The sequence below is a fragment of the Nestor notabilis genome, unplaced genomic scaffold (genome assembly GCF_000696875.1).
Source record: "Nestor notabilis isolate BGI_N333 unplaced genomic scaffold, ASM69687v1 scaffold10669, whole genome shotgun sequence".
NCBI lineage: Eukaryota > Metazoa > Chordata > Aves > Psittaciformes > Psittacidae > Nestor > Nestor notabilis.
In genome coordinates, this window is record NW_009942370.1 from 6,024 (window position 1) to 30,733 (window position 24,710).

A 24,710-nucleotide genomic window follows, 5' to 3' on the forward strand; every position below is an offset into this window, starting at 1 on the left:
TTGCACATGGCAAACATTGGAAGAAATGTGGGTGGAGCCTTTGAAGGTGATGTGTGTAATGTTGTGAAATGAGTCAGGACTACCATAGTACTTGTCAAGTGCATATCTGATTCTGATTATGGAAAACACAGCAATATGAAACATTACATGTTCAGTATCCGCAGTGATCAACTGGGAGCTCTGTTGTCTTTTCATGTAGATAGCATTTCTGCACTACTATCATCATCATCCAGAGATGTGGTCTTAAATCTATTTTGTATCATGTCAATTAAAATAGTAACTATGCTTATAATCCCCTTGGAAGGAATATCTTGGGATTTTGAAACATGTAATTATGTAAATACTATTAATGAGTGTTTTAAATCTCCTTTGAATGCTAGCAGTAATAAGCTTTCCAGTCACCTTACTCTTTATACTATTGAGAGGTGAGCAAGGTATAAACCAATGTTTTGCTATTGTCATTATGGCTTTGCTTTGACTTCTATTCAAGGTGGTATTAGTTATTTTGTCATTATTAACTAGCTTTGCGCTTCTTCCTTCTGCCAAATGTCTCTGAGTAATGACACTTGTACACAACTAGTGTTGAACTTTGGTATGACCAGTCCTTGAGAGCTCTGTGTGTCATCAGGTATTACTTTCCTTTGATACCAAGACACTGTGGCAACTCAGGAAATACTTTGGAGTACTTTATAAAGGAAAAGTATCAAAAGAATTTTTTAAAACCTTTTAGATTCCATACAAGAAAGAAACTCTTTTGTAAAAGGTAAGAGCTGTTACTGTCTTGGAAACTTGAAATGCAAGGAGAGTACAGTGTTCCACAGTTCATTAACTAATGCTTCTTCAGAAGCAGTAGCTACTGCTAAATTGGTTTCAATTTACTCTGAATTTTTCAATTTATTGAGATGGATCTCCATTGGTAGAACAAACCTTTATACTCAGTCTTGCTCATAGGCTTTTATCTATCTACCTGACAAGGATATACTGTAGATGGGCAAATACTGGTGGAAGACTTAGCACTTCAATGTTTATCTGTTCCAGAACTTCATAGGGATATTTCCTTAGAAAGAAACAAAACCAAACCAAACAATCTTTTAATCTCTGGTTTCCCTGTGACCTCTGCCATTTGAGGCTGTAAACAATATTTTCATTGATAAATCCTGAAGTTTTTTGGGTATTGATCTTGCTGTTCTGTAGATGGAAGGGGACATTTTGGGCTTAAAGCTGAAAATTGGTCAAACGTCAGGTGAGAATGTAAGGCAGGAAAAGCCTTCTTGGTACTGAATCTTAGTTCTGTATCCACTTTGTGGCTGCATGGGAGACTTGGCACAACTCTATCCATCCCCCAGAAGAAAAGTGAGGGAAGGCTGCAGGGCATTTATCTGAAGTTTGTGTACTGTAGAAATGAAGTGTGACAAAGTAAATAAGGGGAAAGCTGCTGCTGAAATGACTGTATGAAATGGAAATATGGAATTTTGCTAGTGTGATGTTCGCACTTTTAGGTAAAGACAGGATTTTTAATTTACCTTTTTTTTTTTTTTTTTGAAGTACTGATACAGTTTAATTTCTACACCTGTCAAAATACACAAATTGTTATAACAAAGTCAAACATTTTAACCTTTTTTATCATTACTTGTAAATAGTATGAAGAATGCATGTGTGGCTTGGGTGTTCTGTCTGTGTGTCAGTGTCCTGGGTTCAGACAGTCAGTGTGCTGGCAGTCATGAACCCGAAGAGGATATCAGCTTTCAGTTTTATGTAAGTCTGTTGCAAAATTAAAAAGACAGACTTGAAAGCATACTTAAATTCTAAGTTACATCAATATCTGTAAAAGGAAGGTGTTGTACAGGTTTAATTTTTTTTTAAATATCCATAAGCCTACCATAATTATACCTTTTTTTTCTACACAGGCATTTGTAAAGGATGTGCATGAAGATTCAATAACAGTTGCATTTGAAAACAAGTAAGTGTATTGCTTCTGTTATACCTATAGATGTTAGAGTATCGATCCTGCATTTAATTAACCTAAATGTAACTTAATAATGTAGAGTAGTATCTTTTAGATAATCTAAGCTTACTGCTAGCATGTTTTAGAATTATGTTTGATATTTACTGTGTTGAGACATTTCTGTAAAACTGCTTTTAATAGTTCAAATATATTTAGGTACAAAACACAGTAACATGGGTTATGTTGGGAAGATAGGCATATTATTGAATTTACATGAGGACAAACCATGTGTGAATAAGTCAGCAGTGGTACATGACTGCCTCTCTCATGTTAATGTCTTATTTTAGGTAAAATGGATTTTGTTATTACAAAATATGTTCTCTAGATAAGTAATAATAAATACCTGTTGTCTAAGCTAGAAATGAAATTATGTTCCTTTCCCATCATTCCAGAGCATAAAAAGTCGACCTTCCATTATAACATTTATTTCAGGATTCATTTCCTTCAGGAAGGAAGTAACACACTGCTATCCACATTTTGTTGTGAATTTTTTTATTATGGCATCATCTATTGTAATTTGGAAATTGTTTTCTAGTTTCTTTAAAAATAATTTTTTCTTGTCATGCTCATTTTATGCAGTCTCTGTTAAAGAAACGGAAAACTAAAGCTGTATTCAGGCTGAATCATGATCAGGTTTTCATAGTGTATAGTAGAATCAAAGAAAAAGAAGAAACAGGCTTGTTTTGAAGGAAGTGCCCAAATGTGTTAGGAAATGTTTTTCAACCTGTGTTGAGGTTAAACCTGTAAATGTAAATAGAGTAAGAACTACTGCTGTCCGGTTTCATAACAATGCAGGTAGCATGAGGGATTCACTTAAGGTGCACTTAAGGTGCATAATGGTCATTTTGGTGTGTTTTTCCTCATATATACATTGGACCTTTAATTCATGTATGTACAAAAGTTCCACAAAATTTAAGAAGGTAAAATGAATGGATTGAAAATGTTTGATTTCTATTTACAAAGAAGGTGAAAATGTTAAAGGCCATTCACTGTATTTTTATTTGTAGCTGGCAACCAGAGAGACAAATACCATTCCATGATGTGAGGTTTCCACCACCTGCGGGCTATAATAAAGACATAAATGAAAGTGATGAAGTAGAGGTATGTTAGAGCCATTAACAAAATTTGTGTTGAGAAGTGAGAGAACGCGGGGTGAAAAATGTCAGCCAGGCCAGTGGAAGGTTTGCTTCCATGTTATGTGCTGTCACCTTTTTTGATTCCAAGTACTACATAAAACACAATGTCAAGCATGTCAACAAAAAGATTTTGACCTACAGCCATTGTGGAATTCCATGTGCTGTGACCTTCGTGCTGAATTACAGACATGATCAGAGCTTGGTTACAGATCAGTTCTTTATCAGAACTGAATTAGTCTAGAAATAAATGCCATGCTGTAGTTCTTCAGCTGTAACTTAGTAAAGCCTCTATTACCAAAATTTCAAGCTGAATGAGATAATTTGTATTATGGGTGTGTGTACATAAAATATGAAAATATATGTGAATATGTAAATACTTACATGTAAAGTGGGACTGGCTTTAATGCAGCGCATTCCTAAAACTTGTTTTACAAAATGATGAAGTTGATTCTTGTAATTACTTTAAAAGATTTACAGTTTGTTTGCACACTGTTTAAAGTTAATTCGTAGTTAAGAAAAAGGCAAAACTGCTTTAGCACATATATCTGGCGCATCCACTCCAAAGAAGTGTAGATGTCTCCTTCCCCATTCCACCCACTCCTGGGACCTCATCAGACCTATAACAATTAGAAATATTGTTGATTAAATATTAACAGATATAAAAGGCTGAATTCTTTTCTCTGACTGTATGCAAGACTGAAGTAACTAATGCTAGTTAGTTAGTGGATACAATATTATTTATCTATACAATCTTACATATGTAGTTTTATATCCTACCTGTATTTGCAGTAGACATTTCAGCTGTTAGGTGCTTGCTCTGTGGTACTTAGATTAGAGACTTTATGTACCAATATATTTAGCTGGATTTTGTTCCTATAGCAGAGCTCCTGATCGTATTAGTTAATGTCAGCTTTTGCGATGCCTTCTAAAAATGCTACAGATAAGTAATTATTTATTTTGTTTAGGTTTATTCCAGGGCAAATGAAAAAGAACCCTGCTGTTGGTGGTTGGCTAAAGTGAGAATGATAAAGGGTGAGGTAGGAATATGCATATGTATATATATTTTATATTTATGTATACTTTATTATGTTATTTTCTAAATATTGATGTTCACAGTGTTTTTAACTTGTCCCTCTTCATTTTCAAATGGTTTCTTGACTAGGGCTGTTGTAATTACTATTAACCTCGACCTGAAAGGTTCAAATTTGAATTAGCTAACAAAAAGGTCTTGTACCAAATAGTGTAATACTCACTCTTGTCATAAAATGTGTGGCTTGGATGATTTTATTATTTTTATATCAGTTCTACGTAATAGAATATGCAGCCTGTGATGCTACCTACAACGAAATTGTCACAATTGAGCGTTTGAGGTCTGTGAACCCCAATAAACCCGCAACAAAAGATACTTTTCATAAAATCAAGCTGGCAGTTCCAGAAGATTTGAGGCAAATGTAAGTACATGTAATTCTTTATAACTTATTTAAGGTTTATTTAAGGTAACTTCTCCAGCCTGAGACAGGAAGGAATAAAAATGCTTTTTACTGCTCTAGATTAGTTTTTAAAACTTTCATATAAGACTGTTAAAAATACAAATGTGGACATGCTCATAATTCAGAAATTGAAAGGATGATTTTCAAAGAGCCCTGGAGGAGGGAATACTTTCTTCAAGGTTTTAAGGTTTTTGTGCAGTACAGGTTAAGATTTTTAATCTTGCAGCTGTTCAGTGATGTTCACAGATTAACCTATATCCATTCTTTTTCAAATTTATTAATTTGAAGTGGTCGCTCGTTCACTGATAGAGTATTTGGCAGTCTGTGCAAGCTGGTATTTAATAACAAAAGAAAATACTGTCTTATATTTTAGGGCATAATGCATTTTGATGATGGGTGTGGGAATAGTTGTGCAGTAATCAAACCTGCTGAAGCAAGTTACAGAAACAGCTGGTTTTCTCTTAGAACACAGACGTGTTGTTCTGTTATAAATATAGCTCTAAAACTCAGATTAATACTGACTCCCACTTTTATCTTCAGATCACTTTCTGGTTTTTTTTGAGGTACATCTATTGCCTCAATGTGTAATGAGCTATGAATTCACGTTAAACTAAGATTTCTGAAGTTAATGTTATTGTAATCAGTTTCACTAGTAGTGAATTAGTATTCTGTAGTAGCAAATGGACAGAAGCCTGGAGAGGCAAAACACAGCATTAGATTGCTGCAGTGCTTACAGTGAAGTCGCACATCATTCTGATTAATGGTGCATTTGGAATTTTGGACTTGCTGATTGTTAGCAGTTACAGCTTTTATTAAAAAGCTGTAGAGTTGCTTAACTGGTTTGTCATTTCATAGATAAATACAATGAAAATATCAGAAATATTTCTTATCCTACTCATGTGGAAAGAAATGTAAGAAAATTGAGTAAAATGATAACAGAATAAAATAACACCTGCACTAAGAAAGAACAGGATATATATATATTCTTTGTATTAATAAATTCATCTTTCTGGCTGTGAACCATAAATGCAGTGGTTATTATTTTTAACTTTGGATTGTTTTTATTTCTAGGTGTGCCAAAGAATCTGCACATAAGGACTTCAAAAAGGCAGTTGGAGCTTTTTCTGTAACATATGATTCTGAAAACCACCAGCTTATTATTTTGGTAAGTACCAGTATCTAGCCATATCATTTGTAGTGATTTGTTTCAAAAGTTCATGTGTAAACCACTGTGTTTTCTTTCTTCTTACTAATAATTTAGTCAATTAATGATGTAACAACAAAGCGGGCAAATATGCTGATTGATATGCACTTTCGAAGTCTTCGTACCAAGTTATCCCTGATCCTGAGAAATGAAGAAGCGAGCAAGCAGCTGGAGGTATGTTGCTTATTTTCCTTGAAGTATTTTGAGTTTAAAAAAAAAATACATATTTTTTTTTTAAATACTTACGCATTTCTTAGCTGTTAGGACTTGCATTGGGGTGAAAGTAATTATTATGTACTGATACTATTCTTGGTGTTAAAAAGAGGCAGATGAAGATGGAACATAATGGAGTTGTTTATGGTTAAAAGGCCTGTTCTTTGAAGACTCATTTTTGTCCAATCCCATTTTATTCAGCAAGATTTTGTGGGGGGTTTAAACACACACGCACACACACATATATATACACACACACACATACACGTGTATCTCTTTAATAGTTTGAGCATAAAATAACTAACCATTGTTGTATGAACAGTGCCACAGGTTTGGTAGCTTTGCGTTACTGTTTTTAAAAATGGATGGGAGTGAATATGACATGATACTGAGAGGAACTAGCACTGGATCTTGCAGAATGATACAGTGAAAATGTGAGATGGAAGGGGTGAGACTGATGTTGGTAGGATGTTCAAAGGGATGGGTTTGTCTATAGATAAAATGTTAGGAAATCATCTTGCAGCAGATACAGCTTCTGATATTCCTGTGACTGGAGAGTGGGTGTTGACTGGCAAGGAGCTTGACTCATACTTGTCCATGGGAAAAAAAAAGAAAGAAAAAGTGTAGGCTAGGAAATAAGGGGATCTTTATACAGTAGAATTAACATTTCTTCATGGTTTTTCTCCTATCTACGAATCAGAAAAAATAGCAGCATTTCTGAGAACTTCTTTTTAGGTTCAGTGTCAAGAACTAGAAGTACTTACTCAAACTATTGTAATTGTTTTACATGGGTGTATAGCAGCTCTGTTACTTCAGAACCAGGTTTCATTCCCCCCTACACCCCAAAGGTTACCTCTGTTTGGTTTTAGCTTGAAGTGGAGTGTGGTGTAGTAGTTCAGGCCTCTTGTATCCAGTAAGTGCACTCATTGTTACATAAAGCTCTCTTCTGCTTTTCTCTTTTAGTCTATTGATTTCTGTATTTCAGAGGTGTAATCCAAGTTTGATTTGGTCTTGATTTTTCTCAAGACCAAGAAAGGAGCAGTTTCTTCTCTTCAGTGTTCCTTTTTGAACACTCCACTGTAGCTCTTCAGTAATCTATTCTTCTGTCTTCCTCGAGAACTGACAATTGTGTGGGTAGTTTACCTCTTGAAGTGCAAAGTGTTATTTTGGGGGTGGGAAGAGCAACAGTCTCCTTAGAGCTAATTCTCTTTACATGCCCCCACAAATGCATGCACCAACAGCTGTTGTCATTGATTCCTTTCCCAAACTAATCTTCGATTCTTGCTGTCATCGTAAGGCTGAACCTTTTTGCTCCTGTGAGGGACTCAAGAACTTGATTTGGTTCTCACTATAAACTACTATTGGACTTCTGTTTCTACCTGAGCAGTAGTTATGTGAAGATTGTGAGATAAATATATATGTGGTTATAATTTGCATGACAGAAGTTGGCTGGTATCTTTCATGGTCGCATTTGTGTTTTCCTGTACTTACAATAAATATATAATCAATTCAACCCAACCTGAAAAGCTTCAGGTAGTAAAAATCATGCTTAATGATTTGAGACACTGACATACGAACAGGCAGCACATGTCCATCTCCAGAGGAAATACTTTGTGAATGCTTTGGGCTTTACTACGGCATTACTATTAATAGTTCGTTGTTTCCATCAATCTCTTTTCTGTGTTTAATACTGTCTGAACTTTAAATGTCTGCCTCTGGTTTTGTGGTTTGTTTTTTTTTTTTTTTTTTTTTTTCTTCTATCAGTTTTACCTTTCTAAGCCATAATCACCAGACCGGCTTCCTTTTGGTTGGTTGGTTTTCTTCTTTTTTTTCCTTTTGTTGTATCTTGTGCCTTCTTTCTTCATATTAGCTTGACTTGCATGGTTTTCAAACATGGCTTCTAGAGCATCAAGTGAAAAAACAAATTGGTTTTTGTTTGCATTCTTTCCCACTAGCTGTGGCTTACTTGGTTTTTTGACATACTAAAAAGCTTGAATTTACAAGTGTAGTTTTGCATTCTGGTTTGTATTTTATTCTATTAAAATGCAGTTCAGTCCTGGCCTCTAAGTAGGTAGGGATACATTATTTGCATAGTTTTTTGTAACTTATTTATTGGATGTAAGCAGAATACATTATTTCCTATGTTTAAAGAAGACCTATCTTGTAGTACTATGTAACTTGCACTAAAATATTAGCTTTTCTGTAAGTAATATAACTACAGACTGTCATAGCGAAGCTCCCCAGTGATGATGTAGCTTCATCTTTTCTACATATTGTAGATGGCAGTGTTAACCAATCATTGACTTGATCAGCCTGTTCTCCACTCGGATGTGTGCAGTCTGTAGCAGATGCCAACTAGTAAATTGTCATTTGGATGATCTGTTAGAATGTAGATCTGTGAGCATTTACAATAATGTTTGCTTTCTGAGTTGTCTGTAATCTAGTTAATAAAGTACTTGATAGAGCTTTCTGTCTATATGAAGCATTTCATGACACTTGGTTGCTTGTACAGTTATCCACTGTAGCCAGTTCTCTGTGACAGTGATTTAGTATAGGATCTTTATCAACAGCTTTAAGCAGGAGCAGGTCAGGTAACAGTAGCAATTTAGCTGGGATAGAGTAGGGCTTATTATGGGCACTGCTGATGTTTTCCCAGCCTCTGTTGGATCTCATGTTGCTGAGGTTAAACTGCTAATTTAATGTGTGCTTGTATATGTCTTCACAGTAGTTAAAGATTTGATTATGATGCAGAATCATGTGTAGGATTGTATATTTTGGCTCTAGAAAGGTCACATAGAGCTTTATTTTTTAAAATCTTTTTTTCTTCCTTGTAAAGCACTCGTTCCATTTTACTTAATAGGTTGTCACAGTTAGAAATTAATAGCATGTGACAATCTCAAATTTCCAGATTGACCCTTTTGTCTTGGTTAGAAGTGTGACTCCTGGATGAAATTCTTAACATACTTGTTCTCTAAATTCAAGTAGTGTTGTAGTTACACTGTAAATTTGTGTTGTCTTGCATAGGCACGGATTCTTCATTTTATAAGTGCAGTATATATCCATAGTTGCTGTGTTTTCTATATAATTTGTGTCCAGTGATTGAGTTACTGATGTTTCCCATTACCTGTTGAAATGGGTGCAGTTTTTTTCTCAGAGATCATTTGGTTTGCTTTAATAATTAACACAGCTCCTATTTTACATGAATGCTGTCTTACCTAGTAACACTTATGACCTGTAGATATTCTGTGGTAATTCGAAATACAGAGGTGTCAATGCAGCTAGAGGCTACCCTTATGTTAACGTTGAAAAGGTGATATTAGGACTTCTGAAGAAGACACTTCAGTGCTTCTGAAGTGAAAATAAGTGCCTTTAAAGGATTGATTAAAATAAAAAGTAGGCTAAATACCTGATAAAAGAATTGGCTCTAAATTTATGTTTATTTTTCTCTCCAGTTCACTAAAAATTAAAGTAAGCTAACATTATATTTTTCTTCAGAGTTCTAGACAACTTGCGTCACGATTTCATGAACAGTTTGTTGTACGTGAAGACCTAATGGGTCTGGCCATTGGCACTCATGGTGCTAATATTCAGCAAGCCAGAAAAGTCCCTGGAGTAACTGCTATTGATCTTGATGAGGATACTTGCACATTCCATATTTATGGAGAGGTAAGTTCCCTTGTTTAGCTTTTCAAAAAAACCCAAACCAACAAAAACACACTTTGGAAAATGGATCTTGTTTCTGTCATACATCTATCTATTTTAGGATCAAGATGCAGTGAAAAAGGCAAGAAGTTACCTTGAATTTGCTGAAGACGTCATACAAGTTCCCAGAAATTTAGTAGGTATGTCAATTCTGGAGGCTGTGTGATGAAAAATGCTTTCTGACAACTGTTTTTTCTTCTTTTAGAAGGATGACAGGGTACAAGTTTGAAGAAGTTCTTGTTGTGAGAAGGTTCTAGGTGGTACAGAGTTTTGAGGTGTGGGGCTTTTTTGCTTTGTTTTCCAGTTTCATGCAGGCTTTTTATGGACGCATTCGACTTGAGTACATTGTAGAAATTACCTTCTGTTTTGCAGTTCAGGGATATTTTAAACTAGAAGCAATGTGATGATGTTTCAGTACCAGGTAGAAAAGCTTCTGCATTGAGCCAGAGAATTAAATTACTTCCTCCAAAGGTGTCCAGAGATTAGTTCAGCTGTACAGCAGATGAATCTGCAGTCTCATATTTTCCTAGTATGTTTTGAATCACCTCAGTTCTGAAGCTGATTTAAAATCAGTAGCTTTTTTGTCCTCACTCCCTCCTGATAGTACTAGTGATAAAATAATGATGGCAGCTTATCATTTCTACTTAACTTGAGGTTTTAAATCATTTGTTTCTGTTTTCTGTTTAGAACTTTGCAATTTTTTCTGTTTCAGCAGAACTCTGCTTCTTGGCCTAGATCCTTTAGAATATAAAACTGGCTGAACCATATGTTAGATCCAAAATAAACTATGTTAGATAATTTCCTTTTTTAATTAGCGAGAAAACTAATAATTTGCTTCAAAAAGGAAGAAGCCTTTTTTCCTTTTACTACAGTATTGATAAGCTGAATCTTTGTATAAAGTGAATGCATCTGGTTTTTTCTACTTAATTATTCTTGAAAAAACTTCAAACCAAACAACAACAAAAAAACCCCACCCCTAAACAAAAACCCCAACATAAACAAACAAAACCCACTACCCAAGATGTTGCTTTTTTTAAAGGCTCCATGGAAACTTATAACCTGAAACATGGGTTAAAAACATACGCATCCAGTCCTTAATGATTTTTTAAAGATTTTATGTATGTTGTCAAACGCTAACTAAAACCAATGCAGGATTTTTTTAATTTTTATTTTATTTTTTTTAAATCACTACCAGTGCTTTTTTACATTCCTTAGTAAGCTGCTGTTACATTTGGCAGCAAAGTGTAGTGAAATAAAGTACTTGGAAGAAGTTTTTTGATTCTCAGACCAGCCTTTGTGATCAGTGAAGAACTTACTGGTGATTTTTTTTGTCATGTTTTCTACAAATACGAGATTTAAAAATTCACAGTAGAAAAATTGAAACACAAAATTAAAATGTATTTAGTTTGAACAATAGGAACAATGTCCCATGTGAATAAAAGTGGGCTTTAATTTCTCTTCATGGATTAATTGTATCATAAAAACAATAGCAGTCATTCACTCATTATTTTTGCCTTTATTCAGTGATGTGCCTATGGAAAAGATTATGTTGCAAGTTTTCAGCAGTTTTGTTTACATAAAAATTCACTTTTCCTACCTGTAGAAAACATTATCTACATGGTTCCCGTAAGCTTTTCTTTAATGCTGTGATTCTATGATACGGCCTTTCCTCATTACCTCCCAAGAGCTCAGTTTTCCTCTAAGTTTTCAGACAGCAAGTTGTGTTTCTGAGGTTGGAGATAACTAAAGTTTTCATTTTCATTGCCTCAAATAAGAATATCCAGTTCCTAAGATAACTGTATGCATTACTAGCATTAGAATATAATTTATTTCCATTTTTGTCTTTGACTTTTTAGTGAATTGTAAGCTACTTGAATAAAAGCTCAGTTTCAGAGAAGAAAATTTTACATGTGGCTCAATCAGTATCTTCAGTAGTATCAGAAAACTTCACCTGATTCAACTAAAACTTTTGTAAAGGAGCTGAGAGTTTTGCTTTGTTCCCTACCCAAAAGGTAGTTACAGCAAGTATGAGAACAGTTGGCAACATAGTTTAGTGGTGGACTTGGAAGTCCTGGAGTAATGGTTGGACTTAATGATCTTAAAGGTTTTTTCCAACCTAGTTGATTCTGTGATTGTATGATTGTGGTTTTGGATTTGGTGAATTTGGTTTTTTAAGTGCAATCAGCAATGTTTATTTGTAAATCAGTAAAGTTATTTTAAACCTACCAAAGCAAAGCCAAATTATGTAAGATACTTAATATTTCTATAATCAAGGTACATAATTTCAATTTTATACAAAGATAAGGCATTTGTGCTTGAATTTCCTTTTTTCTCTTATAGGATCTTTTGAAAAAGAAGGAAGCCATACACATTTGAACTTTAATAATAAAGTACCTCTCTTCCTGTATGCTACAGTGGTTGCTTTGGAACATTACCAATGTTAACACCACAAGCTTACTTAGACGTTTTAGTTCATGGCTTGTTAACTAAATCTTTGTTGTGGAGTATTAAGTAATTTTTGACAAGTTCTTGCACTGGTACTAACTACTGTTGTTTACTTAGAGAACAGTAATGCTCTCAGGTTTGGAGGGAAAACTAAAGGTGGAATGTTGTGTATGTTTTGTTTTTGTTTGTTTGTTTTTTCCTGTAGGAAAAGTAATAGGAAAAAATGGAAAACTGATTCAGGAGATAGTGGACAAATCTGGTGTTGTAAGAGTGAGAATTGAGGCTGAAAATGATAAAAATATTCCACAAGAAGAGGTATGTTTTTCAGTTTCCATGTTTAGATTTAAAGGATTCAGTGCTATGTCATATTTAATTTCTAATGATAAACTTTTGCAGCATAAAATTCTTGAATTAGCTTAATAAGCAAAAGGGTGCTATTATTGCTGCAGGCCAAAACTTTCAACATTTTAATGTGTCAGCCTACGGGTTAATACGAGGGTAAAAGAACAAGTAGTCACAGCTGCAATTAGTATGTTAGGTTTTCTTTTTTTCTTCAGGCTTGAAAAAGCTTATTATTTGATGTTCTTCAATCCAAAATGCTGCTTTTAAAGATAAACTTGAAAGGTTTTTTTACCTGCCAAGTTCTGCATTCATACTTCTGTCTTGCCTGTTAATGACATTGCTAACACAGGCATTGCTTGTACTGCTTCACGTGTTAGTTGTGTCATGCCAGGAGCAGCACAGAAAATTGAGATCAGATCTTGGCAGGTAAGAGTTAGTTCTTGTAAGTTTACTTGTATTTCATATTTGAAATAAATGTGCATTAATCTTCCCATGGGTGAACTTTGATATTACAGCTCTTCTTTTTTTTTTTTTTTTTTTTTTTTTTTTTTTTTTTTTTGTAAAGAGCAGTAGTTAAGTTTTAAATTTTAATACAGCATTGGGTTCTTTTTCATATGACTGAGATGTTTGGATACTGACCATAAATTTCAGGTGCAATTTCATAAATCCCATAATTTTTTATCAGGCTCTTAGGCTTTTCATCTTTTTAAAATGATAGGTACTGCTTGTTAGGGTAGTATATATTTATTTTTATCTGTATATTTTGTATTCACGTAAGGTCTGCTCAGCATTCACTGCTGAAACCAAGTTGAAGATTGGTACTTTTGCTTTAATGACAGAAATGAAGTTCAATAAATAAGCACTTTGATGCTTTCATATGGCTAAAATTGCTTGACTTTGTTACCAGCTCTCATTCTTCATAGTCAGTGTTGCTATACCTAGAATCCACTGCTAAATGTAATGACAAGCCATTTCCTTAAATCCCTTTTCAAGTCAGTTGTCTTGTGATCTTCTAAAAATTTATACCATGTACTGGTTAATACCAGTTCAGTAGTAGTTTCATTGCTCTTTATCAGGTTGTATTAAATATTTATGAAACTTAAAATACCCCAGATAATAAAACATTTCAATCAACAGTGCCTGTGGCCAAAGTATTTATAATGCTTATGAAAGTTTTCTTAGGATTATAGGACTGTGTAATGTTGGTTTTTTCCTTATTTAATGTGTAAGATCTAACAAGTTTTTTGTATCTAAAAGAGGGGAGGGAAAAAAGAGACAAATTACAGACGTACCACTCTTAGGAAACGTCAGCAATACTGTGCATGTAAAATTTTTTTGAGGTATTTGTGTCTCAATCCACTCTTGATAATTAACTCTCCTTTGGAATGCAGTCCTGTCAAGGGTATGTGTACGGTTAAGATTAAAGGTGTCTTTAGAGGTCATGATGAAATACCAAACCAAAATTTAAGTTAATTGAGTAGTCGTAGCTAAGCTCTGGGTCTGCAAGGCTGTAGGATTCAGCAGCTGAGTGTTTTATGAGGCTTTCAGGTTGACTTTTGCAGGCCACAATGAAGCTTACACTGCTATGGTGAGGGTGCAGCTGGTACAAGAATCAAGTACTTTAAAGCTGGCTCATTGGGTCTGTGTGGGCTGCAGTCACACCTCTGAAATGCTGCACAGACCTATTTTAGTGTCGTGAGTTTTGGTTTGGAAATTATCCTTGTATCTGCTGAAGTTGTTTTCTGCACTTAGGAGGGCCCTTTTAGGTAGGTATCTTGGCATGCTTTGCCCGCCTAAGTTAGTCTTTAGGTTTGTTTTCTCCAAGTGCCAATTTTGGGCATTAGAATTTCTAGCTGTACAAAATGCTTGAAAGGTTAAAGAAATGTAACTTAGTAATTGTTACCTGAAGTACTAACTCTTTCTTGAATATTTTTTTTGTTTGCCTTTTACAAATTGAGAATCTTCAAGAAGGATTGGTGTTAATTTGATTTAGCTTTTTAAAAACTCAAAGGTTTCTTTACTGACATGTAGATTGAAAGAACCTGGTATGAGAGCAGGAGTGTGATCAGCAAAGGTGGTATTAAGTTTGAAGGGAGGAAACCTGAAGTGGTTTGAATTGACTCTCTTAAAATTTGTTGGGAAGAATTGTTGGCATTGTGATGCATATGATCTAAATTTTCATATTAAAAAAAAGCTCTTTGCATAAGGGAATTAATCTACATGATCGAGCCAACATTGAAATTTAAATATACTGTTGCCTCATTTATTTTAATTTATGCTTATTCATATTGTAAAAATTGTTTTCAAGTTTTACAGTAATGTTTGGTTCTCATCAATATTTGATGCTTAATAACCATAAGACTACTGTTGCTGTGTTTTAGGGAATGGTACCATTTGTGTTTGTGGGAACCAAGGATAGCATCACTAATGCAACTGTTCTTCTGGATTATCATCTTAATTATTTAAAGGTGAGGAAAATGATACTGCTTTGCCACTGAACTTTTCTGTTGGTGCTTAATATGGTAACAAGTTGATGACCAAAATCTGTTTGGGCCTCAAAGGCTCTTACAACAGGTTTTCACTGTAAGAGTCTTCTTGTAAAAGTCACCCTTTAATAAAAGAAGAATTTGTCTGAAGGATGAGGGGGAAACCCATTTTTTTTTTTTCAGAACACGAAATGGAATATGAAAAAATAAATCTATCTCAAACTGCTGACAACTTTATATACAAGAAATAGTTCCTCATGCAACTGCAAAGCAAGCAGCGTTATAATGCAGAGATCTTGTATACAGTGGGCATTGCATTTGAAAACCCTAAACTTCTTTTTCTGTAGGTAATTGCCATTTCATACTTGTGGATGTTTTAGAGGCAATTCAGCTTTATAAGTTTTGTTTGCCTCTTGGCTCTGTAACTTCTCCATTAGTTGGCAGTACTTGTCCTTTGTGTAGGGAGCAAAAAATATCCCACATTATTGTTTACAATTACTTTTGATGATACTTACTATGGCAAGGTACCCAGTCTTTGGCAGGGCCAGATGCTAATAGCAGAGACTGCTTTGACTTCTTTTAAATATATTCTTTCAAGTGTTCTGAAAGTTCCAGACCATTAACTTGATACATGTCTCATCTGTGCAGTAGCTACCATTGAAGCTTTCAGAATGCTAAACTTTCTGTACATAGCTAAAGGAAACTTTTCAGAACAGGTATCAGAGCAGCTAGAAGAAGAAACTACTTTTATTTCCTGCTCAATAATTATACCTTTTTAATTCTGCATGCAGTTTGGAGCAGAGATAAAGCAGGTCCTGAACCCTATGGTTCAGTTTCAGAATCATGTTGTCCAGTTCACTGACAGGAAGTGGAACTGACTCCAAGCAAAGTTTATTAAGAAAACTTATTGTAAAAGATACACAGTAAGACATCAATATCAAATTAGCGGTTTTCTGTAAAAGAATAAAGCAGACTTGGCTGGAGCAACTCTTCTGTAGTGACATCCTGAGAGGAAGGAGAAAGACTTAATACCAGGATCACATCCCCAGACTTCAGGAGAGTAGACTTTGGCCTGTTCAGAGATCTGCTTGGAAGAATCATATGGCATGCATTCCTACACAGAAAACGGGTCCAGGAGGGCTAGCTGGTATTTAAAGAACCACCACCTCCCAAGTTTAAAAATAGTCCATCTTGATATGTGGACAGTCACACAAAAGCAGCAGGAGGCCTGCATGGGTGAACAAGGAGCTTTTGGCAGAATTCAGATACAAAAAGGAAGCATACAAGGAGTAGAAGTAAGGACGGGTGACCCGGGAGGAGCATAAAGACAATCTGAATTTGCAGGGATGAGTTTGGGAAAGTTGAAGTCCATCTACAGCTGAATATGGCAAGGAATGTGAAGGGCAACAGGAAGGGCTTCTAGAGGTATATTGGCAGCAAAGGGGCAATTACAGAAAATGCAGGCCTGCTTCTGAATGGAGTAGGGAACTTGGTCACAAAGGATGGCATTCAGTACCTCATCCTTCACTTTTTTAGTTGATAAAATTTATCCTGCAGAATAGCAGGCCCCTGAAACCAGTGGGAGGGTCTGGACCAATGAAGAAATACTTCCTAAAGGAGGATTGAGTTAGGGAACATCTTGATTAAAAAAACAAGGAATATGCACAAATCAGCAGGGCCTGATGAGATGCAGCCCCAAGTGCCACAGGATTTTATCTAAGGCCTGGCTGAATTATGTGACCTCGAGAGGTCCCTTCCAATACCCCATTGAAAGTTCCATAAATAGCTGGGGAAGAAAAAAAAGCGGTTGCTACTTTTTGGTGTTAGCTAGACAGCATCTCAAACTGAGAAGAGTGCTCTCTGAATTTGTGTAACTGAATAATTGTTTGTGTTTATTTCCTCTAGTGGTTGTGTATGGTAAGAATTCTGTGGGCTGGCTGACTTTTTATGACAATTACAGCACTTGGCTCTCTATGCTTCCTCGCATCCCTAGTATTACTAATAATTTAGTAGAATTTAACAGCAGTGTAACCACTAGCCCTTTTTATTAAACAACAGTACTACATCTTAATTGTTTAGTAACTTTGATATTTATTACGTGCAACAATCTAAGAACGTGTCTGAATTTAAAAAGTTTATGCCATGGATACAATGCTATAAATGAATGATACTACTGTCTTCAAAAAGTGTGTTCATTTCTCTGGTTAAAGAATGTTTAATTTAAGGCTAAAGATCTCATAAATTTAATACCAAAGTCCAGCTAATTGTATTTCCTGAAATCTGAGTGATTTTTCTTGATATATGTATTTTAAACAAACCTGAACTTGCAAACTATGCCAGGTTTTGGTAGCAAAAGATTTGAACTTTTGAAAGTTTTGGGGTTTTTGTGGTTGGTGTTTGTTTGGGTTTTTTGGGTTTTTTTTTTTGTAAACAGTTTATTCTCAAAGCCAAGTTACTACCATTGCAACACATAAGAGCTCTTTGAGAACAGTGGGTCTGCACATTCAGATGATTAAATAGTGGTTACATACAACTTGCAATGCTCGTGTTTGTGTAGGAAGTGGACCAGCTGCGTTTGGAAAGATTGCAAATTGATGAGCAGCTTCGACAGATTGGAGCTACTTCTAGGCCACTACCAAACCGTACAGATAAGGAAAAAGGGTACATGACTGATGACGGTCCAGGACTCGGACGCGGTAGTCGACCTTACAGAAACAGAGGGCATAGTAGACGTGGTCCAGGTTATGCTTCAGGTAAGTAACTGGAAGTACGCTGACAGTTTTAAAAGCGGCCTGTTGGACTTCTGATTTCTTGAAAAAAGACTGGACTTGGAAACAGAGCTGTCAAAACAAGTTCAGTTAATATTGAATCATAGAATGATTTGCTTTACAGAGGATCTTTAAAGCTCATCTAGTTCCAACCCCCTGCCCATGGACAGGGACACCTTCCACTAGAGCAGATTGCTCCCAACCTGACCTTGAACACTGCCAGGGATGGGGCAGCCACAGCTTTTCTGGGCACCCTGTGCCAGCACCTCACCACATTCACAGTAAAGACCTTCTTCGTAATACCTAATCTAGATCTACCCTGTCAGTTTAAAGCCGTTCTCCCTTGTCAATAGTCCCTCTCCAGTTTTCCTGTAGTCCCCCTTTAGGTACTGGGAGGCTGCTGTAAGGTCTTCCTGGAGCCGCCTTCTCTCCAGACAGAACAAGCACAGCTCTCTCAGCCTGTCTCCATAGCAGAGGTGCTCCTCTGGTCATTTTCGTGGCTTCCTCTGGAATTGTTCAAGCAGGTCCACGTCCTTCTTATGTTGAAGGCACCAGAACTGCACACAGTACTACAGGTGGAGTCTCATGAGAGCAGAGTATCACTTCCCTCATTTCTTTTGATGCAGCCCAGCATACAGTTGGCTTTCTGAGCTGCAGGCACATACTGCCAGCTCATGTTGAGCTTCTCGTCAACCAGCACCCCCAAGTCTTTCTCCTCAGGGCTGCTCTCAATCCAGTCTGACAGATGAACCACATCAGCCCTCTGTAGGCCAAGGTTCTCAAAGTCCCACAATCTAAGTAAGTGAACCCCTGGTTGTGGCACCAGTCCTGTAACTGTTTTGTGATTCACCAAATTTGTCTGGCCTTTTCAAACCCCTATCCTTGGAGCAGGAGGATTGATGAGAAAATGCTTGTGCTTGTCCCTTACCACCACTCCTAGGGCTCTGTAACACTTCTTAATACTCATCTGCCTGCTCCTGGCTGTATTGCTGGTGCCCACAACAGCAGTGGGTAACAGTCAGTGGACTGTATGAGGCTTGGTACTTGGCTTGAATATTAATATTTGAAGAGATTCATGCTACAGATAATATTCTGAAGTAAAAATTTAGTGCTTACATGTAATCTATGCTTATTTCCATGCAGTTCCTGTCTCTTACAGCATGCTTATGTCTTCTGCATTATGAACTTTCAGGACAAAGATTTTTATCTATGTTTTGAACAGTTCCTAATTACAGTTTTCAATTGAGCCTGTAAGAGGCTATCTTAATGTAAATGTTTGTAAGTCGTACTGTGTAGGTCTATGTGCAGAAAAGCTGTTTTTCTCGTATTAAAATGAACTTCTATGTTTCTGCTAGAATGACATAGTTGCTGAAATAGTATTCCTCTTTATTCATTAATGAATAATACAGGGTTTTAGTTTTCAGGATTTTGCTTCTTCAGAGCAATCTGTTACTACTATCCATAATGTAGGTCAGCTGGTGTTTGTCCTGACTCAAAGGCCTGAGGTATGAGTTTAGTAAGACAGCTACATAATAAAAATAATGTCCTTGTGCTGAAGCCCTTTGACTATTTTTGGAAGATGTGAGCTCACCTGGCTAATAACAGGGTTACAGGGTGGGGAGGCACAAATTTGGGAAAAGAACCACCTTTTATCGATGAAGTTGATCTATTAAGTGGAAAAATTGTAATGGCCAGTTATTTTGGATTTGTTATATTTCTAGCATTCTGACTTTCTTCTTTGCTTTTGTAGTGTGTTTTATGATGGAATTTTTTTCTTTTCATAGAGGAGTTGTGGTGAGGGCAGACAGGACAGATTATATTCAGAACTAAGTTTTAGAAATACGACTAAGTCTAGGCTATTAGACTTGCACTTTACAAGACTTAATACGTATCAATAATATTGATAGGCTGATAACACCAAATAACTATAAACATGTGGCACAATTATTTAACCTTAAACACACTTCTTTCACTTACATCTGTCCTGACTTTTTGAAGTTATGTATATTATACAAATTCCTGCATTAACTCTATTATAGAGGTTGGGAGGCAAGTCCCAGAACTACTTACTAACAAAAAAAGTTTTTTAAATACATTCTTTTTTCAATCTACTGTAGTATTTTCATGCTAAGCTACACTGGCATGTTTGGATTTTTTTATCCTCTTGATAGGAACTAATTCTGAAGCATCAAATGCTTCTGAAACAGAATCTGATCACAGAGATGAACTTAGCGACTGGTCAGCAGCCCCAGCAGAAGAGGAGCGAGACAACTACCTTCGTAGAGGAGATGGACGGAGACGTGGAGGTGGTGCAAGAGGGCAAGGAGGGAGGGGGCGTGGAGGATTTAAAGGTAAATGTAGACCTCATTTTGAAAAAGAGGTCAGTGTTGGAATCCTTATGCAAACTCACTTCTGTTTTGTCATCTGCTCTGTCCCAGTGGCCCCTTCCAGATTTCTCACCACTTTGTCAATCTCTTGAGTATTTTGTTTCAGATGTGTTGCATGTTAGCAGAGGGAGATAATCCCTTCTTTTGATCTTCTGGCCACACTCCTGCTAACACAACCCATTATTCAGTCAGCTGTCATTGTTGCAAGAGCCATGCTCATGTCTTACTCAAGTTGTTGTCCACCAGGACAGCTCCTTTTGTGTGAAGCTGCTGCATACAGTCAGTCCACAGTGTGTGCTGTTGCGTGGGGTTATCCTATTGAAGCTATGGGACTTGGGATTCATCTTTAAAGCTAATGAGTCTTCTGTCAGCCCATTCCTTCAGCTTGTCGAGGTCCTTGTGATTAGTGGCCCTGACCTTCTGTGTATCAAACAACTTCCCAGTTTGGTGTCATCTGCAGAATCGCTGAGGAGGCATTCCATACCAGTATCTCTTCATAGATTATGTAAAGCCTCTCTTCCCAATATAAATTTGGATAGCATTCTTAATCTTTTACTTTCCTAATATGCATCTTGTCTCAAGTTTGTGGGCTGTGCCATCACACATGGAGGTCAAGAAATTGAGTTCTAGTTTGTCAGTGGACATATAAAAGACTTTTTCTAATGTCTTATTAATTAGTTCATCTCTCTGTATTTCCATCTTCTTGTGTTTGATTTTCATGCAACAGGATTGCATAAGGTTGTAATTTGTGTTCATTGGAAAGGACCATGCAAAAGTAAGATGGGATAACTTAAGCTAAATACCTGTATTATGTAATGTGAAATTTTATTACTTACTTGCTCAAAAGTTGGCTACAACTCTGCTTATTTCTTGAAATGTTTTTTTCAGTAAGACCTTTTCTAAAAAAAAAAAAAAAGAAAAGTTAATGTGGGCTTTGGAAAGCAAAGAAGCTGTTAGAAAAAATGTGAACATATTAAACCCTGCTGAAATTGACTGTGTTCTTTTCTGTAGTTAATGATTTTGAGAGGTGTTTTTTCTTTAGTCAGTAGATAGTCTCTTTTACACTGTGGTGACTTTAAATGCTGTGGATTTGTCTGCTTTGATTACACCTGAGGACATTTTTATAATGGTTCTTGGCCCATAGTTTCAGAACTGTTACATGTTAAGAATATTTAATGCTCCTTAGAATGAAAATTTTAAAGTAATTCCATATTATGCGTGTATAAATCTTAAGTAGAAGAAGATGATGTGCCCTTGTCAAGCAACTTAGTCAATTAATTCTTCTTACAGGAAATGATGAACAGTCACGAACAGATAACCGTCAGCGTAACTCCAGAGATGCAAAAGGGAGAACAGCAGATGGATCTCTTGAGGTAATTCTTCTCTTATTGGATATCAGCAGTATTTAAAAATGCATGTGTCCTATGCTGACATTAGAGTCTTCAAAGTCCTAAGTGACACAGTAGCCTTGTGGTTCCTTATTCCCTAATTCCCTGATCAGATCTACAAGAGTTCTGTGTCATTTTTGTAACTTATATGTAGGAATCTCAGCATATCAAGCTGTGTTAAAGATGCAACTTTGTAATGTTAGCTTAGCTCTTTGTTTGGTTTAGAACTCAGATGGAGTCTGAAGGATTTACTAGCCAGTTTGATTCAGTCTTTATTCTTACTAACTTTTTGGTTTTAGCTTTTCTTTCTATGTGTTTTGTATTTGTATCTGTTGCCTATATACCTGAGGGAGAATTCTTAATGCTTTATATAAAGTGGGAGTGTGTTATAGCCAGAATCTGAGGAGTGAGAAAGATTAAACTTCAGAAACTACTTTCGCTACTAAATGAAACATTTGCAGGTGAAGGCTGTACAGTCTTGAAAGTAATTTAAAAGCACATTGAGAATCTGTTCAAGTCATACATTGAAATATTTTATAGAGTTAAATATTTATGGCCTTTTTTAAAGATACTTCTACTTTTTTTTTTTTTTTTCTTCAAGTATGTTTTGTTGCATATATTTATTCAGGCTGATATTTTATGTATATATTTAAAGTTTCCCCACATGGAAACTGTTCCTGCTTCGATGATAACGTGTGCAAACCTTCTACCATTTTTTACTGCATAGGATGAGTTATGTTGTGAGGAAGAAATAATGAGTAGCTGTAAGCTGCTGCCTTCTGCGTGGCGTTACCAGGAGTCATGGTTCCGAAGGGAGATGGAGATGACTCTTGGTTTGGTTTTAGAAAGCCGGTTTAAGAAAAGAGGGGATAAAAAAAAAATGGAACAAGTGACCAAATGCTTTGTTTTCCAAGTGGGAGTACTGAACCTGAAGGTGTAGTACCTGAATATGCATCTGAAATGCAAACAATTAATATGCCAAAAGAAAATTTTTATGGCCACACAACCTTTATAGTTAATCAGTAATGAACTGATTAAGTTTGCAATAGGCAGTGCAAACTTTCTAAGAGAAAAACAAACTTTCTAAGAGAATTGTGGTGCTGAAAAAGAAACTAAGGCACTTCTCAGCGAGTCATGATTTCTTTTTTTCCTGTTGCTCTGAGATTTTGGTAAGGTGATACTCTATGAAAGTAAGTACTTGTTAAGTAAGTTTTCAACAACATAAAACGATAAGTTGTAAAAATTTTATGAGGAATAAAGGTTTACTCCCCTTTACAAGCATAAAAATTTTGCTTTCAAAATGTTGTTTCGAATTTTTTTACAACCACTTAAAAAGGCTGCAGGAGTTTTTAGGTGAATTAAATGAAACTTTTCAGATTCGAAAGGTGGCTAAGTAGATTTTTTTTTTTGTTAGTATTGTTTAATGGCAGCTTTTCTATGGTTTTGGGTTTTTTGGTGTGGTGTTTGGGGTTTTTTTTTGGGTTTTTTTGGGTTTTTTTTTTTTTTTTTTTTTTTGACATTTTTGTGGCATTTTTGTCTCCCTGAAAAAAGAAGTACTAGGACAAGCAGCAAGTTCATCTGCTGTTAATTCTTCCTCTTGCACAGATGCACTGGAAAAAAATCTTAGCTCCCAAGGCAAGGTAGACAGGAAGTTTTTGGGGTTTTTTTTAGGTGAAGTATGTGGCAGTTTTGAGCAGAGAAGAATTGACGCACTCTCCATTTCAGCTGGATACATTCAACAAAGCCATAAGAGTGCACTACTATTTATGTCTTCTGACTAATGAGTAGTGCTGCTCCCAGGCTGCTCAGGTAGCAAATGCAGAAGGGGTGGATGAAAGGAAGAGAGGGCTTTATATAACTCTAACTTGTTCCAGATCAGAATTGACTGCAATAATGAAAGGAGTGTCCACACTAAAACATTACAGAATACCTCCAATGAAGGTAGTCGGCTGCGCACGGGTAAAGAACGTAATCAGAAGAAAGAGAAAACGGACAGCGCAGATGGTCAACAGCCGCTGGTGAATGGCGTCCCCTAAACTGCAGAATCCTGAAGTCATATTTCCTATACTGTTTCAGTAATTCCTATTCCATGTTAGAGAAACTTGTTAGGCCAAAGACAAATAGTAGGCAAGATGGCGCAGGGCATGAAATGAACATATGTTCTCTGTTAGCCTTTTTTAACATCAACAGTATGCAGTTGTTTTCAGAATAAGAAGTTATTCAAATATTTGCATAAAAATATCTGAACTTCTGAAAATCGCTTTCAAGTACATATTGCAGTTCAAACAATGAAAGATTCTTTTTTGTTTGTTTTAAAAATACTGAGCTGTGCATTGGTAAACTTTCTGTTCAGTTGTACCATTTTAACACATCGGGTCAAATTCACTGCTCAATTTCAATTTTCAGAATAAATAGTGTTTGCAGTAATCAAATTGGCTTCTGTTTTCAATCTAACTTACCAGTTCTTCATGAAATGCTATGTCGTTTTATGTCCTGTGTCAGTTCACATTCTGGTCCACCTTTTTCAATATTTTAGTGGACCCTGAAATATGTGTGATGTAACAATTGTCATTTTCATTAGCAAAAAAGTTGTATGATCTGTGCCTTTTTTATATCTTGGCAGGTAGGAATATTATATTTGGATGCAGAAATCAGGGAAGATGAGTTGGTAACACTAAATGTAAAATATATGTAGCAATCCTTGTCAGACGTTAGTACTTTATAGACAAGTGCATGCTTTCCATAATTTTTCCTTACATAAACATTGAGTTAGGCAGTTATAAGAATAGGAAATTTATTTTGCACTGAAGATTTGGCAAATAGTGTTATTGAAAAAGGGGTGTAATTTTTTTCTTTGTAGGCAGTACAGGAGCTTTTTCTTTTTTTTTCTTTTTTTTTTATTTTATTTTTTAAGAAAAAAATAAAAAAACCCCTTTCCATTGTGGAAAACTAAAAAAAAAAAAAAAAAAAAAAAAAACGAAAAACAAAACACAAAACTCATTGTTACTGAGGGAACAAGTGTAACGTGTTCACAAGCTAGTAATGTGTGCCTGCTGTTTGGCCAGATGACCAGTTTAAAGCGCTGATGTTTGTCATCCTCCCAGAATTTTTTGAATTGATTATTTTAGTTCAGGGGCCATCTCA

The 24,710-nt window shown here is 35.8% G+C and overlaps 1 protein-coding gene across 1 annotated transcript; it reads left to right on the forward strand.

The window, feature by feature from the left end:
* The first annotated feature begins 25 nt into the window (after positions 1-25).
* Positions 26-24,359, forward strand: FMR1 (fragile X mental retardation 1). Its single transcript, XM_010021368.1, is given in 17 exon segments — positions 26-46; positions 1,908-1,960; positions 3,013-3,106; positions 4,107-4,178; positions 4,444-4,592; positions 5,703-5,796; positions 5,893-6,009; positions 9,544-9,714; positions 9,812-9,890; positions 12,401-12,509; positions 12,797-12,839; positions 12,841-12,963; positions 14,919-15,005; positions 17,581-17,776; positions 19,963-20,142; positions 21,469-21,551; positions 23,441-24,359. Coding segments are annotated over 17 exon segments (1,833 nt in total). The 3' UTR covers positions 23,603-24,359.
* Positions 24,360-24,710: the final 351 nt, after the last annotated feature.